Source organism: Palaemon carinicauda, chromosome 38 (assembly GCF_036898095.1).
Source record: "Palaemon carinicauda isolate YSFRI2023 chromosome 38, ASM3689809v2, whole genome shotgun sequence".
Lineage (NCBI taxonomy): Eukaryota > Metazoa > Arthropoda > Malacostraca > Decapoda > Palaemonidae > Palaemon > Palaemon carinicauda.
Genome location: NC_090762.1, coordinates 1,487,843 through 1,504,816, shown reverse-complemented (window position 1 = coordinate 1,504,816; position 16,974 = coordinate 1,487,843). Strand labels below are relative to the sequence as shown.

Genomic DNA, 16,974 nt, shown 5'->3' with positions numbered 1-16,974 from the left:
AAGAATTTCGCTTCAGTATCTTAGTAATAGGTTTTTAGATACAATCAGTTGCTCTTTTTGTTTTGAAAACAATCTACTTGGCACTGGAAAAAACAAGATGCTTTGTGGGTAAGCAAAATAGCATGTGCAAAAGGATTTTAGTCTGTAGTTGTAGTTCCAATATAAAGCCAATGTTATACGCTACAAATTGAAAGCTTATAAAGCTGGTGGAAGTGACTCGGGTGTTTGAAGCAGAAAATTTACTTGCACTATTGAGACCCTTATTAAGAACCTAGGTATCGCAAATTATAAACCTTAATGTGGACTGGCTGATCATACTGTTAATGGTGAAATTTGCCACCAATTCATCAGGTTGACTAGTTTCATAAAATCGAGGCAGATTTTTAAGAGCTTGCTACAAGGAATCATCCAGTTATTATCTCCCTCTGCTTCTTTTCTTGAGGTAAATATTAGGTGAGTTGTAGCTTTAATTTCAGCTAGTCTGGAACACACACAACATTTTCATTATTATTGATACCAGAAAGTGTGGTTCATATTGAAAATATTTACTTCTGTAATACTTTTGCGAACCATTACACAAAAGAATTTACTTCTGTAATACTCTTGCGAACCATTACACAAAAGATCTCAAGGAACAACATTTGAGTTATAAAAGCTCGCTCTCTCTCTCTCTCTCTCTCTCTCTCTCTCTCTCTCTCTCTCTCTCTCTCTCTCTCTCTTTTTGCAGTTAAGTTTTCACTATCGTTCACAACCTCACCATTCCTGTGAGCTAGGGATGGTCTTCATTGGTCCTGTCGTTGGAGGACATGGGCTTGGGTGCTGATCATAAGCATGTATGGTATGTCTCTAGGACATTGTACTACCCCTTTCCTCTTCTGCTTCTTGAGTTACCTTTAAAAGAACTACTTGGTAGTCTTAGGCAACAGTTATGCTAACACACATGAGAAATCCTTGAAAGATTGCCTTTCTTACAAAAAAATCAACCATGTATGTAGAGGGTGTATAAATCAAAAAGTAATTGTATAGCTTGTATTCATAAAAAGAAAAATTTGTAAAACTATCAATAAGTCAAAGCAAATTAACTAAACTTGGTTGAGGTGGTATAGGCTTTATTTTCATTTTTTGTATCTTCTGGACTTTACAAGAATTGTACTCCAGGATAGTTGCAGTAAATCTTGCATTCAGTAAGATTTCCCAGTCTAAACGTTGATTAGAATATTTTAAGTTTTGTATTTACTAAAATATAGAGATAAAAACAGCATAACCTTGAAATTTTTTAGTAGTGGTCTTTAGTTGTTATAGGGCTTAGTCTTTACCATTTCATCATTAATATACTATAAAGGAAAAAGATGAAAATGCTTGTCTTGTATATTCAGTTTTGTCACATTCAAAGTTTTGTAAGTTGATAGCTTTTTTTTCCTTATACTGTTTTGACGGTTTGACAAAGCACTTTCTTGTTGAAGAATTTAGTTACTTTTAAATTCATCTGGTGTTTTATAAGTATTTAACTAATATCTCTTCAAGTCAATGCACTTCACTAATTATCCTCGTGAAAGTGCAATACTCATGATTTCACTTTGACAAAACCATTAGGTAGCACATAGCTTTAATTTCATTGCATTTTTTCAACATTAGCACTGCAGCTGTAATGCAATTTTGTTTTACCATTCTTTATTATTGTATTATTTTCTTGGGTAATGTCAGCTGCCACAGCATTGAGGTTTATTTGCCACAAACTCTGCTGTAACTTCAGCTCAGCTTTAATTTGTATTCTAAACAGTCCTCCAGCTGTAACCCAAGAATCATTATCCATCTCATCATTTTATAGAATATATTATGTATGTTTCTTTGTTTGTGGCCTCTTAACTCCTATATAGTTTATTTATATTTGTAAATGACATATCCAGTATGTCAACATGTGTAGTACAGGACATGTTTTGACGTCATCGTAGCGAAGGGGTTAATTTCTTTTTCATAATTCTGTATGTTTCCAATAATCATAGTGATTGCTAGTGAACTCTTCATAACTACTACTGATGAATTTGCGTTGCATTTTCCTCTTGACACTCATCCCATTTCATTTTTATTCAACCTAACTGGATTTCTCTTCTTACCACTCTATTGTATGTAAATATAACTGAAGCTTCACCCCAGTTCCTCCACTTCATACTTCATTGTAAATTGGTTTTTCATCTCTCGATCAGACAGTTTATTGGGTATTGATAAGATTTAATCAGAAAATATCCTTTTTCAGTAATGGGGGACTTCAGCTTTGGTATGTAAATTAATTACAAATTTATATACAAATACACCTATTTTTCAGCTTGTTTAGTTTTCTAGGACCATATCTTTTAGTTTTTCTTTGATTCCTTAAGTGTTTCTAATGAGCTTATTTGTCAGTATAGTACAATATTTTAGAATGGTGTACACACACTTTCTGTTGTACTGTATCATTTGACTCCATTGTAACTCACTGCAGAAAGTTCTTATTTATGATAATGCATAGATTAGGATACACTTCAACGAAAGTTAGTTGCATATACAATACCGTACTATTTTCTTTCTCTTCATGCAGTGTATAGTATAAACATTTTCTTAATTTAATACTTTTTTTTATTGGACTGATGTATTTACTGAGAATAAAATTGTCATCATTTGAAGTAAGAAATCTTATGGCTTCTTTTCTATGAATATTTATTTCTTGAGAATAGCTCCTAAACCAAATGAATGATTCTATTGAATATTTCTTCTTGTGGTCTGCATGTATCTTTGCCATCTCTTCATGATTGAATGGTTCTTATTAACAGTCATCAAACTCGAGACTGTGGATCTATGGGCACCAATACAATAGTTGCTATGAAATGATCGCATCTACCAAAAATGCATCTGTGATGGTGTTGGCTCTAAGAATTAGAGGCCTGTACAGTACTTGTTTGGGATAAAACCAACATTATACTATGTACTTCATAGCAGTACCAGCCGAACTCGGTTGAGTCCCTTGTCAGGCTGGGAGGAACATAGAAAGGAGATGTTCCCTTTTTTGTTTCATTTGGTTGATGTCGGCTACCCCCCAAAATTGGGGGAAGTGCCTTGATATATGTATGTACTGTTTGTACTTCATTTTGTCCAGATATGCAGATAGCCTACTAACTCTCTTTCTAATCTTTTATTTTTATTATCATGAATGCATACAATTTTAAAAAGGCTTTATCAATTTTTATTTGTGGGAGTAAATGGACTTTCTTTTTCATAAGCACAATGACTAACTAATCATGGTAAGTAACTCACTTTGAGAAGTTGTCTAATTTAGGATCACGGTATTCCAGTTCTTGTTTGCACTCATGCTGGAAGGTTCGGTTTTTTTCCCTCTCGAACTGGTTCACTGAAATCCAGATGTTTTCCCTACCCATTCTTAGATATCCTTTACCAATGACTATATGGAATCTTCAGAAAAGATATTTTAAAGGATTTTAAAATATTGATGTTGATTAACCATTTTTCTTCATGTCCCCTTTTTCTAGTAGATTGCCAAATATGAGTTGCTTGGAAAGTTTTGGTTCTGTTGGACATTATAAAGACTGAATTACAATGTATTCAGTTAAGTTTACAGGCTCAATAAAGTAGTAACAAGTGAATAAAGGATGATACTCTGACATTGGAGAGAGAATTCCATTGCACAGAAATTAATTAGATGGGAAAAAAGAACATTGGACACACATCTGATAAAGAAGTCCTGAGCCTTGTTACCTGATCTCATTAAGACGTAGATATCATTCAATGCCCTAAGGCAAACACCCATCCAAATTTTCTGAATGTAGAAAAATGACAAGGGATCCAGAGACACTTATATTTGTATGGTCCAACAGGGCACAGATATTTCATCAGGGAACCTGAGAGACACTTAACAGACACAGTTCACCAAGAGTGACATGCTCATAATTTGTTCCAACACAGCGACTTACCTCGAACCACTTTCTTAGGAGTTACCTGGAACCTCATCTTAAATGACCAGAGTTTTGTGTAGTTTACCCTACTCCCGTTTTCTGTAATGGTAGGCCTAGCGGAAGGATACGTGCCCTAAGGGCAAACCCGAGGTAGGCCACATTTGAGCTTGGGTCCTGATCTCCAGTAAGTTCTCTGGTCGCGTCGTGATATCATCTCGATGCTCCTCTTATCTCAGTGCGACCCTTTGTGTCTCGTTTACCACGTGGTTACCACATGGTCCGTTGTGCTCTCCCTCGTGCTTAGTGCTTTAACATTGTGCTTTGTCATTTTATTCCTTTGTGCTTTCACTTGTGCTTATTAGTGCACAATGTTAAGGACAGTGATATTGTTTCCCAAACACCAGCAGCTTTCCAACAACTTTGTTAAAAAAACTAACGTATGCTCTTGACGTTGTTGTTAACTGTTTGATTACAATTTTGGTATAGTATGGGGAGTATTTGTTTCTCTGAGAATGAGTGTAAATGTAGGCTCAAAAAAGAAAGAGAACTGTAATATTTGATATTGTTTCAACATGCTGAGGCTATGGGAGATAGGACACCCAGTTTCATGATGCGGTGTTGTTACACCCATAAGGATAGTTTAATACCCCCATTCCCAATCTGCAGCATACAATATTAACATTTTGACAACTCTGTGAACAATGCTTAGTTAAAGCTATCATTGAGTGAATGAGTATAAGCAATGTTTATCCAGCGTTATTTTGCACCAAGGAGGCCAATAAGTAAAGATTGGATAGGTATTGGACTCCTTATCAAGGAGGTGAACATCCTCTTATGTTTTGAGTCTTCAGACAGTTCTTAATGAGGTAGTGTATATTGCACAAGATTGAGCAAGACTACAGTGGGAGGGTAGAAATCCATGTAATTGGAAGATGGTATATTTTGAACCTTTTATGCTGACCTATGATGTGATGCTAGGTGGATAAACCAATGATTGAACCTCTTGTTATTCATTTTCTAAAAGTCCAGGAACTAACATCACAAACTAGTTTGTCTAGAGGTAGCACTGACACTTTGGAACGCTTCAGTGAAGAGCTATAAGTCACTCTTGTTGAGGAGTCACGTGGAGAAGTGAAAAAATGCATTGAAGTACTACTGATCTATTGCACAGTCTCCTTCAAAGACCCTGGCTCTTTTTACAGCTTTTGCTGACAAACCTTTAGGTGCAGCTATGCATGCCAGATGTGTGGGGAAGAAGGTCATTTCGACCTTCTCAAGACCCAAATCAGGTCCACCTGCAACCTCCTCCATTTGGAAGGATCCTGTGTATGTACAGCCCTGTCAATAGTTCTCAATATTCCTCTGTCCATGGATAGGCAGCTTGGTATATATGAAAGACTTTTATCACAGTACTGTATTCTATTTGGGGGATCATGGAAAAAAATTTAGAAACAAGTGATTTTGAAGGAATTTTCAGAATGATTCCATCTACCTCTCTCAGAGTTTATGTTTGTTTCAATATTTTCAACAAGTTGCATGAGCTAATAGGCAATATTGGGCATTTTAAGAAATCCTCATGAACCTTTTCCATCTCCAGGATAATTTTTTTGTGGAAGATTTCAGCCCCTACATGAATCTTTTAAACTGATGGTTCCCCAATTTTTCATCTCTCCATTTTAATGTTTGAGAGAACCCAACCTCCTATACCTCACAGAAAAAGCACAAGGCCATGAATCTGGTAATTAGATACTCTGTACCTGTAGGGGTATTACTGTACACAAAGAGTCAGTGGAAGCTATGGTCCCAAGGACAAAAATAAAATGATGCTATCTCAAGGACAGAAAATGACAACTACCTCCTAGCAAGGTCATTGATTATTTGATCTCTACTTTCTTAATTTGTCCATCAATTAGATTTTGTTAGGCTGAGGAAATACCAGATATCTTCATCAGGTCTTTTTGTCAAATTAACCCTTTTACCTCCAAAGGACGTACTGGTACGTTTCACAAAAGCCATCCCTTTACCCCCATGGACGTACCGGTACGTCCTTGAAAAAAAATGCTAAAAAAAAATATTTTTTTCATATTGATAATTTTTTGAGAAAATTCATGCATTTTCCAAGAGAATGAGTCCAACCTGACCTCTCTATGACAAAAATTAAGACTTAGAGCAATTTAAAAAAGATATACTGCAAAATGTGTTGGGAAAAAAATAAGCTCCTGGGGGTTAAGGGTTGGAAATTTCCAAATAGCCTGGGGGTAAAAGGGTTAAGTGAAATAAGAGTTTTTATTTAGGTAAAATACTGAAACTGATTTGGAATTGCATTAGTTATCAAAATGATCTTGAAATAAAGGTTATGTGATGGGATTTGTATTGGTTAAACACAAGTTTTGGTCAGTGTATTAACCAAAATTTTAATTTAATCTAATTAGCTGTAACTCGGTGCTATATGGTTTTGACACTGGATTGAGAATTATTTTTGAGTTGTATGAGTAGTATTGTAAGTCTCGCATTATTATTTATTACAGTGTTGAAAATTCATTTGTGTCCATATAAAGATCATATTAGAAAAAATTTCCATCATTAAAGTTATTCATTGTAAAAATTGAGGTTGAAATACAAGTCATTATTTATCAGATATTAAATCAAATAAAATTCCAAGTTCTTTGTCAAATAAGAGGCTGAATTTATAGAAAAAAATGGTATGCTTCAATAACTGACTTTGCTTTTTTATTTGCTACTTTATACTATTTTCAGGTTCGAGGGCATCAGTATTTGTTTTGCTCTCAGTTATCTAAAATTTTAACCCTTTCACCCCCAAAGGACGTACTGGTACGTTTCACAAAAGCCATCCCTTTACCCCCATGGACGTACCGGTACGTCCTTGCAGAAAAATGCTATAAAATTTTTTTTTTTCATATTTTTGATAATTTTTTGAGAAAATTCAGGCATTTTCCAAGAGAATGAGACCAACCTGACCTCTCTATGACAAAAGTTAAGGCTGTTAGAGCAATTTAAAAGAAATTTACTGCAAAATGTGCTGGGGAAAAAAATAACCCCCTGGGGGTTAAGGGTTGGAAATTTCCAAATACCCCCGGGGGTAAAAGGGTTAATAAATTTCCAGTAATTTCTAGTTGCCATTACAGTATCATGTAATATTTATGTGAAATGTTTGTTACCTTACAAAATTTGACTGAAATTCACTAGCAATATTTTTAGGCCTTTTACTTTTTTTCAATAAACTTGCATGCCACTTTCTCTTTTCTTTCGTCACTGTATTTGAATGTATGCAGGGACATTCTTCACCAAATAGCTGGTCTTGTAAAGAAATGAGAAAAAGTAATCAAGTCTTGAGACTGGATGAATTATAGCAGAAAAGTAAGTAGGATTTTGTGCCAAGCTGTGTGTGTGTTTCATAGAAGTTTTGGATTTGGATACGTTTGGCTATATACTCGGTTGTTCGAGATGATAATGCTCATTAAAAAAGCTTGTGGAGTGTGCTTTTTGCTGGTGTGTTTTATAACTGCAAATCTTAGTTATTAACTTTGAATTTAAGGTATTTTGGGTTTCTTTGTTGCATCTTATGCAACGACATGGTCTTGCACCTTATAAAAATTGTAGGTTTTTATTTTTCCTTGTGAGAAACTACTTGTTGCATGCTGAATTTTGTTCCATTATATCCCATTTTAAAACCATGGTGTGCAGATTTGAATAAAGATATAATGCATATATTATAATAAGTTTTAAACCTGTTGAACTATGAATAAAACATTGACCAAAGTTTCAATTTTACAGTATGAAATAGATAATTCACCATTTCATAAACGGTAAATACACAATCAATATTTCAGGACCATATGATGCTGAAACACGTGTTCGTGCAGAAAGTGATGCTGCCTACAGGTCTCGTGGGTCGTCTGTAAATCGTGGTATACGTTCTAACAAAACTCGGTCAGCTGATGTTACTGATTATTATCAAGATTCTGATGAAGCTGTTCAGCGTAGGCGCTCCCCTCGAACTCAGGACACAGCCAGGTGGGAAATTAATTTCATGTTTGTTAGATTCTTATTCTCTTTGCACTGGCACTGTAGTAGGTAGTCTCAAGAATCGTATGTTAGTATTTACAGGTATATGGGATTGTAGGTCACTCTACTGGATAAAGTATATTAGTAGACTGATTTATGTGAATTACAATTTCCTTGCAGAATCTTACACAATACAGAACTCGGTTGTCTCATGCAGTTCTTTTCGTCCCATCTTCTATTCTTGTATTTTAGGTGTTATGCATTTACTATATTACACTTAGATTAGTTCAGGCTGTCATATCGTTAAATTTACTTTTCTTTCCTTCATCTAATCTTTCATACACATACAGTATTTGAACTTGATAGCTTTAGTATTAAAAATGGTTTTACAGTAGTATAACATTGGGAGCTGACAGATTAACTCATGTTTTGCAAAGCAACTGTGTTATTTAAAAGAATTTACAAGTTAGATATATAGTTGAGCAATAGAAATTTAAAATGATTTATGAGTCATATACATAGTTAAGTAATAGACACATTAAAAACCTGTACTTTAATAACAAAATCTAATATTTCTATACTTACTCATCTGGTGTTCATATTGTTTCCTTCTTGGAGCTTGTTAAATGCTGATATCTACCCTAAAATATAAAAATTTCCATTTCTTTCACTGCTATAGATGAACCATGTTTAACAGCCTCTTGACTTCACTAGTCAGAGATTGGTAGAGGCATGTTATGGATGCCAGGTGAGAATAGATTTACAATTAGATTTTATTAGTAAAATTCCATTTATTTTTATGAACCTTCCTGACTTTCATATTGTTGAATCCCACACTCATTGGAGGTTATATACCAAGTCATGGAAAGAAATAGGGAACCTAACTCCGTAGAATAAGAACCTACTCCAAGTATCTGAGATTCACTTAATTTTAAAAAGTATAACGGTAGCAATTGTTGGCTAGTTAGTCTCACATAAATAACTTGTGAGTCTACTTTTAATACAAAATAAATATCTATGGGGTGTAAAATGCAATGTCGGTATATAGGAATGTAAGAAGAATTCTTATCAATTTACTCGTTTCTAACAATGGTAGAACCATATCTATTCCTACTTATACATTAACCCTTGTCCTTTAAAAGGAGTATGTATTCAGCATAGCTGGAGCTCGTCTGTTAGTTACAAGGTGTCGCTAGTTAATGATGGTTGACAGAGAAGCCCCACCCCCTTGCCAGCACATTGAGTAGTTACTTTCTTCAGCTGCCGGATAGTGCAGGTGCAGACATACTTCCAGTGCCCTCAACTGGCTGTTTAAATCTTTTGCTTTTATTTTAGATAATCTATTGACAGATCATCGCGTGAGCGGGAGATTAAGGAAGAGGGAATTAGCTGTTATTTTATGATAACTAGCTGTGCGACAGTTATCTATGTAACCTGCCGATATTCAAATTCTTGTTCCTGATAGACAGCAGTCCTGTTAGCTGTTGATTCCCTTGTGAGTTTGGCCTTGCAACTATGACAATGAAATCCTAATTGTTGTGCTCCATTGGAAAAAGGCGCTAAGGTTGTACAGTACCATCTGGTTGTGCTGTTTCTTCTTAGATCTTTCCCCCCATGAGTGTTTTCGTTGGCCTGTATGACCCTTGAGAAATTGAACGTCGAGGTCTTCCATCTCTTCAGATCATCTTTGTGAGAGAATTTGGTGCTACCTATCTTCAAAGAAGACCGCGAAGACCGATCAATAAGAGCTGCATACCCGGGACTCCTACCGCTTCTCTATAAGACAGTACATTACACTCATCTCGTACAAAACTAAGCTTTCACACTGCCATCTGTGACAAAGGGCGCCACCCTTTCTTCCTTCTTCCTGAATAATCATCTTCAACTGTTCTGTTTCTTCTTCCTATCCTACTAGGGTAAAAAAAAAACATGTATAAAGATTACAAGTCTATATATAAGGTCTCAACGAGTACTTCCTCAGAATGTCTTACCTACTACTTGCACTTGTGATGATCTACATGCTCATGCTTCACAAATATAAGTACGCACCTCATACACTAAGTTGCAACCCGGACTGGCTCGTAATGTGCTACCTTTCATGAGCTCCTGAGATTCACATGCTCTGTTTCCACGGTCAACAAACATGGGTGTGATGACATCAGCAGACCATATATTTTCTCCCTGCTGACCAACCCTTCGTGCTCCAAGCCCATGAATACTCGCAAGGTCTCCTCGTGGTTGGTCTGGAACCTTCCTGCCTATTTTCCTCTTTTACAAGCTTGCATTTTGAACCATGCATGTATGCACTCACTCACATTGGGAATCTACACGCACCTGAAGTATCCTCTTTGTAAATATCTCATCGATCTTCATGAACAATATTTTTACGAGTGATGACGTCAACAAGGAGCGTGATGGTGTAGGCATATCATCTAGTCAGATGTAATCCTCACTTGCCTTCAGCTAACTGACTTTCACATGTAACTGGAACCAACACGCTCTGGGGACTTACATGCAATGGCATCCAAGTGTTAGGACATCAGTAATTAGACACTACACCTAATCATACAAATACTTCTTCCTAGAAGACAATGTCATCGTGAAAGTCTATCGGTCGCAGTATTGTCTGATCAACCTCTCCCCACTTTAGCCTATGCTAGGAGGATAAGCACCAACCAGTGGGAGTGTTAAGTACCGGAATCATATACAACACAAAGTTTTTTCGGTAAATAGCTCCCTGTGGTACATACTCTTTCTCCCAGGAGACCTAGCATTTGCTCCTTCATCAGTCCTCTTCATTTTCCTTCTTCAGAGTGTTCTTGAGGTCTTCTAGACAGGTAACAAAAAACATACAGTATTTAAGAAAGTCCAAGTGGACCAATCAGTAAGCCTCTTATACACCTGACTTCTACTGTTCTTCACTAGTAGGAGAAATAGTGCAGCACTGAAAGAGTCTGTATATTTTTTACTCATTCATGAGGTGAATGGTTACATACCAGGAACATTCCTCTCCCCCAGTGTTCGTATTGGTACTGGTGCTGACACATCATCTATCTGTGCCCTTTTTCTGACGAGAACAAACACCCGCACTGCAAGTAGGAATGTTAGGATCTGCCCTCTTTCCCCTCTCTGCACAAGCTCTGGTTCAGGAGAAAAAGGGAAGTGGTGTGTGCCGAGAGTTGTCCCTTCAGTAACAAACATCAGTATGCTTGCTTTTTGCACCTGTGCTTGGCCTTGTTCCGAATGTAGTTCCCTCAACCAAGCACTGTAACTTTATTATTATTATTATTATTACAAGCTAACCTACAACCCTAGTTGGAAAAGCAAGATGCTATAAGCCCAAGGACTCCAACAAGTAAAATTATCTCAGTAAGGAAAGAAAACAAGGAAGTAAATAAACTTCAATAGAAGTAATAAACAATCAAAATAGAATATTTCAAGAACAGTTACAACATTAAATTAGATCTTTAATATATATACTATAAAACCTTCAAATAAGATAGAATAGTATGCCTGAGTGTACCCTCAAGCATTGAACTCTAACCCAAGGCAGTGGAAGACAATGGTACAAAAGGCAATGCCACCACCCAAGACTAGAGAACGATGGTTTGATTTTGGAGTGTCCTTTTCCTAGAAGAGCTGCTTACCATAGCTAAAGTAGTGTCTCTTCTACCCTTACCAAGGGGAAAGTAGCCACTGAACAATTACAGTGCAGTAAGAAGAATTGTTTAGTAATCTCAGTGTTTTCAGGTGTATGAGGACAAAGGAGAATGTGGATGAATAGGCCAGACAATTCAATGTATGTGTAGGCAAAGGAAAAATGAGTTGTAACCAGAGAGAGGGATCCTATGTAGTACTGTCTGGGCAGTTAAAGGACCCAATAAATTAAAAAATACCACGTCTAAGATGTTCAATCAACATAGCTGCGTGTCACCAATGATCTGTCTCCATGTACATGAGGACAGTACATACCAGCAGAAGTAGTACAAACCAAGATTGTTCCCAGCTCTGACCAGTATATGATACAGATGTTCACACGGTTGTTACCGGCACATGGTCTTGTACGAAGCAGAGCTCTTGTACTTTTGGTCTGAATAAAGGGTGTTGCCCTCAAGACCTATCTGAATGCTCTCACAATCTTCGGGACACAACATTGCATACATACTGTACATCATTTTCAACTTTATGTCACTCGCCCTTTAATTATTATTACAGAAATAAAATCCAAGTTATGTAGGTTAATCCCATCAGATGTAATGTCAATTTTGAGTCATACAATGCCAATTGGGTACTTTGCTGTACGATACTGTACTCCACTTGAAACCTTATTGATGTAAGTATCTGGTTTTCATAAAATGATAGCAGGGTGTAATTCCTTTTCATGTTCAGTACATTTATAGAGGGAAAATTAACCGATTTCGACTCTCTTCAAACCAATTAACGACTTATTGTTGGGTTACTTAATAGACGATCTAGAGCACCTGAAAAACCTTTTTCTCTGAGAATAAGATAGACAGTTTCCATGCCATTAAATGTGCATGGGGGTTTGGGTGAACTGACCTCAAAACTGGTTGTATAAGAAGATTGATCCTGTAAGGTAATCTCCTCAGACACTCCATCAACTGAGACCACAGATCTGAAAGCACTCCTCTGAGGACAAAAGGGAGTCATCAGAGTCATCTTATTGTTTGCAGATATTCTGAACTGGCTTATCATCCCCGGAATCATTGAGAATATAGGAAAAGCATACTAGTCCAGATTTGATTAGTGGCTTGAAAATTCATATGTGTTTAAAGCAAAAACGATGAGAAGACTGAAACAAGGTGATATGATAGCCAAGCACTCTCGTTGCCATACATCACCTCATAATCTCGATATCCCACACCATCGGAGCAACACTGTTGCAGTGAAAGAAAATGGGGAATTGTTAGATTTGAGGGTGAACTTCAGCATTTAACCAGCTTCAGGAAGGAAATATGAATGCAGGTGAGGTTTATAGAAATAATCTTAGCTCATGTTTATACTGAGGGACTCAGAATATACAGTATACTGAAATGATTTTTTTGAATATCTACAAATTAATCCATACAAATCAGAATGAGTGAACCACCTTGTTGCCCTTTTAATTGGGCATTACATGAAGGGTAATGAAAAACGTAGGAAAGTAACTCACTTATTTAGAAGCCAATCAATAAAGGTAACATCTTATAATTCGTTCAAGTCTATCAAGGTAGCATCTTATAAATCATTCACCACTATTCAAAGTCATAGACGATAGACAGTTTTTAGCCTATTAATCCAAGCTTTTACTGGATCAGATTTTCATTTTCTTTTAGAATTGTTCATGTATGGATCAGTCATTAATGAACAAGTTTTCATTACTCTCATTTATCTTGTACCCTTTATCTAGATTATTGTCTTCCTTACTTTTTGGGTTTTCTGGGTCTGACTGATCATTTTTAGGCCACATCTATTTCCACCTCATCTGTAACTGAGTGAGTAAGTGCTCCTTGCCCAATCTCATAACATAACCAAGCAACATTCTTATAACAGCGTGTGAAATCAATTGTTTTTTCTTCTCACCGTTAGTCATATGGTTAAGATGTATCAAATCATTTCCTTGAATAAAGAGTAAAGTGGCAGGCAAAATAACTGGGCTTTCATTATTTAGTATGAGTATTGATTATTTAATTTTTCTGGACAAGATTAATTTTACTTGGAACATAAGCTAAAGGTCAGATTGTACACTTATAAAAATTAGAAAAACCATGTGATCAGTACAAATTGGTTTACAGTTTACCTCCCTATACCCAAATCATTAACCATTACCTCTATACCAAAGCCATAGGACTGTTAGCCTTTTCCCATTCCTTAACCCTTGCAACAACAGGGACCATACAATCGATACAGATATGTCTGACTTAATACAGGCTATTAAATTTGTATTTTTGCTTCTGCTCCAGAATGTTGGATTATAGTAGGAATTTTTTATAGTTGAATTTGTACTATACCATTTTGCTGTAAGAAAGCGCAGTTCAAGGGATAAAGCAGATGTAGAAAAAGTGGATTAAAAGGGTATTATTGTATAGATGATGACCATCATCCTGTTTTCTTAATTTTTAGTCTGAAATTTAGTATACCAGTAGTTATTATGATACTTCACCTGAAAATTAGCGCACCCATGCCTTCAATAGTGTCATTGCTGCTCCTATAGTTCTGTTGGCCACATGACATTTATAGTTAAGTCAAGACAGAGGTTAGAGTATGTGTGCAGCAGTTCTATTGCATATCTAGTAGTGAATTGATGGGCAACAACAACTGAATTTTTTCTTAGTAAAATCTTACTGTTTTTTTTTTCTAAATTTCCATTTTGAGACATTTTTATATGTAGGATTCAAATGATAATGATAGTAAATTAATTGATCAGTGATCACTTATTAATCAGTTCCCTAGTGATAATCTTTGGAGGCAACAGTACAAACAGAGATCCGTGGTTTGGTAACTATCTTTCTCAAGAGGTTTAGGTAAATTCATTCATAGTAGGAAAGGTGGGGTACGGTGTGAAATAGTCATTAATTGCTTTCAATGGAGGCGATTGAAATATGTTTGTAGAATGTCATGGCAGACTTATGATAATGAACCACAAATATTCAAAGAATTTGGCATAATTCTGACAGAAATCAAAAGCTTTTGGGTAAAATATTTTGCCGACTAGTAATGTGAATTCACATTCAAAGTAAATGCGAGCTACTTTACATCTTAAGCCAGCCTTTTTCATGGGGAAAGTAGGTATGGTTTTCTAAATGGAGATACTGTACATTGCATTCACAAAGAATGGAAAGAAATATCATTGGCCAATACAGGAGTGTAAAGACTATTGAATGACCTTCTGTGAAAGACAGGCTAAATTATTATATGGGTCAGGTGATTAATGCAGATTGAAAAAGAGAAATCAGTGATTATAAATGCCTCTAATCCCTAGTGTAGCAGGAAAAACAGAGAGAGAGAGAGAGAGAGAAAGAAGTCAGTAAATAAAAAAATCAGGTATAGTATTTCATCATTCATTATGAATCAAAAGTTCATTTGAAATTATCTGAAGATCCAACTGACATTGATCAAGAACCAATACAGTATAAAGATTTCTTATACTGTGGATAACATAGAAAATGTAATACTGTATACAGTAGTTCTACAGTAGCTGTAAATCAAGCCATACTGACTGGAGCTACTCAATTTTGAGGTATAATATTTTGAAATTAAAATAGTGGAATGGTTTTATTCCTTTTCATAGGCATGCAGATTATGTACTGGTAGTTGAGAGGTTCAGTCAAATCTAAAGATTGAAGAGGAATAGAAGGGAGTGGAAGGGTTCAAGGTGAGACAAAGAGGTAAGGGTGGGATGAGTTGACAGAGCAAGAGGAAGAAGACTAAAAAACTACTGTTATTAACTCTTGACCTAAATGAATGCATTGAATGAACTCTAGAAATGATGTAAGAAGTGAATGCTGTGCATTACTGTAAACAACAGTTATAAAGCAATTAGATAGAATCTAAACATTTACAGAAATATTGGAGGAAGGTGTTTGGGGCAGTGCATCGTAAGTTAGACACTTTCAATTGGTTTAGCGAATGATTGAAAGATTTTGTCAAATTTTTGCAAAGAGGATTACTAAACATCAGTTAAACATGAAATTTTGCTTCATGAAAACCATATTTTTATTCATATTAAGAAATGAAGATTTTAGGTAGTGAATTATATGAAATGAAAATGTTTGATTTTGGAATTCTGTATATGGGTAGTTAGGATGGTATTTTCGAAGTATTAGTGGTGTCATCTAGGGTAGGATAGGTAAAATGTAAAGGGATATGTACTGTAGTTGGTTGGGAGAGGCTTAAACTTATTACATGTGAAATAAATTTTCTTTATGGAAAAAATATTGTTTATCTCTGAAATGCTATATTATGAAGCTAGTTTTACGATTTACAAAATATTATTTAGTGTTATCTTGCCAGGATGAAGTCATCTGGAAAGCATACACAAGGTTGAGACTTAGTCTTTTGGTAAGCTAAGGATACAGCATTCTTGGTAGGGGTTGCAGGGGGCTATGTAGGTAACAATACATCTCCTAGGTTAGGTATGGAACCTTAGGTTAGATGGTGTTCTTGTGTTTGTTTTCCTTTTAAAATGGGGTTTTTCAATCATAACTTTTGGAATTTTAAAGTGTCTTAACATTTGAAAAACAGGGGTTTCCCTTATTATTTTCATCAGCATAGCTCTAAATACCTATAAATACACCAGGAACACTTCTTACTTCCTTCATGCGTAATATTGTACTATAGTAAATATTTACCCTCATTTTAATTACTGACCCATTCTGTCCCATCCAACTACAAAGGCTCCGAAACTTTAAATTTTACTAACAGAAAACACTGGGAAGACATAGGCTTAAAGGGAGACTGAGTAAGACTAGCAATGAGAGAAGAATTATCAAATGTTGGGTTTTAAGATACCTTAGTAGCTTTTTCACTAAGAGATAGGTGTAGTGAGTCCCCTAGTCAGAGGACTGTATTTAATTTAGAGTTTTGCAATGTTTTGTCCACTACAGTATCGGGGTACTGTGTTAGATTTTCTTATATGTATGGGAATATTGAACGGTAGTTCTTCATAGATTTAAAATTCATGTGTAGATTATATCCATTCTATATTAATTAACGATATTATTTTATTTAGATGTTGAAAAGTGAAAAGTAATACAGTATAGCATAGGATAAATAGACTAGTCTTTAGAGTACAGTACTGTACACTAATAGTTACTGTAATGCTAATTTTCTAGATTGTCTCAATATCCAAACAGTCATTAAGTAAATTAGTTCTAATGTCTAGTGATTATTTTCTTTAAATTAAAACAATTTTTGAAGGAAAGCATTTTTGCATTTACCCTATGTATTGAATATTTCACTGCTAAGTGTGATATCTCTTTGCCGAAAACTCAGTGGGTCTTTA

General features: G+C 35.6%; 1 protein-coding gene across 7 annotated transcripts in view; it reads left to right on the top strand.

The window, feature by feature from the left end:
* LOC137630370 (uncharacterized) overlaps positions 1-16,974 on the top strand; it is a 103,700-nt gene that overhangs the window by 27,056 nt on the left and 59,670 nt on the right. For all 7 annotated transcript variants that reach the window (XR_011041700.1, XR_011041698.1, XR_011041699.1 and 4 more), the window contains exon 6: positions 7,796-7,979. Coding sequence is in view for 4 of the 7 variants with exons in the window: in XM_068361800.1 (XP_068217901.1) it covers positions 7,796-7,979 (184 nt within the window). In the remaining 3 variants the exon portion in view is untranslated. The remainder of the gene's footprint in view (positions 1-7,795; positions 7,980-16,974) is intronic.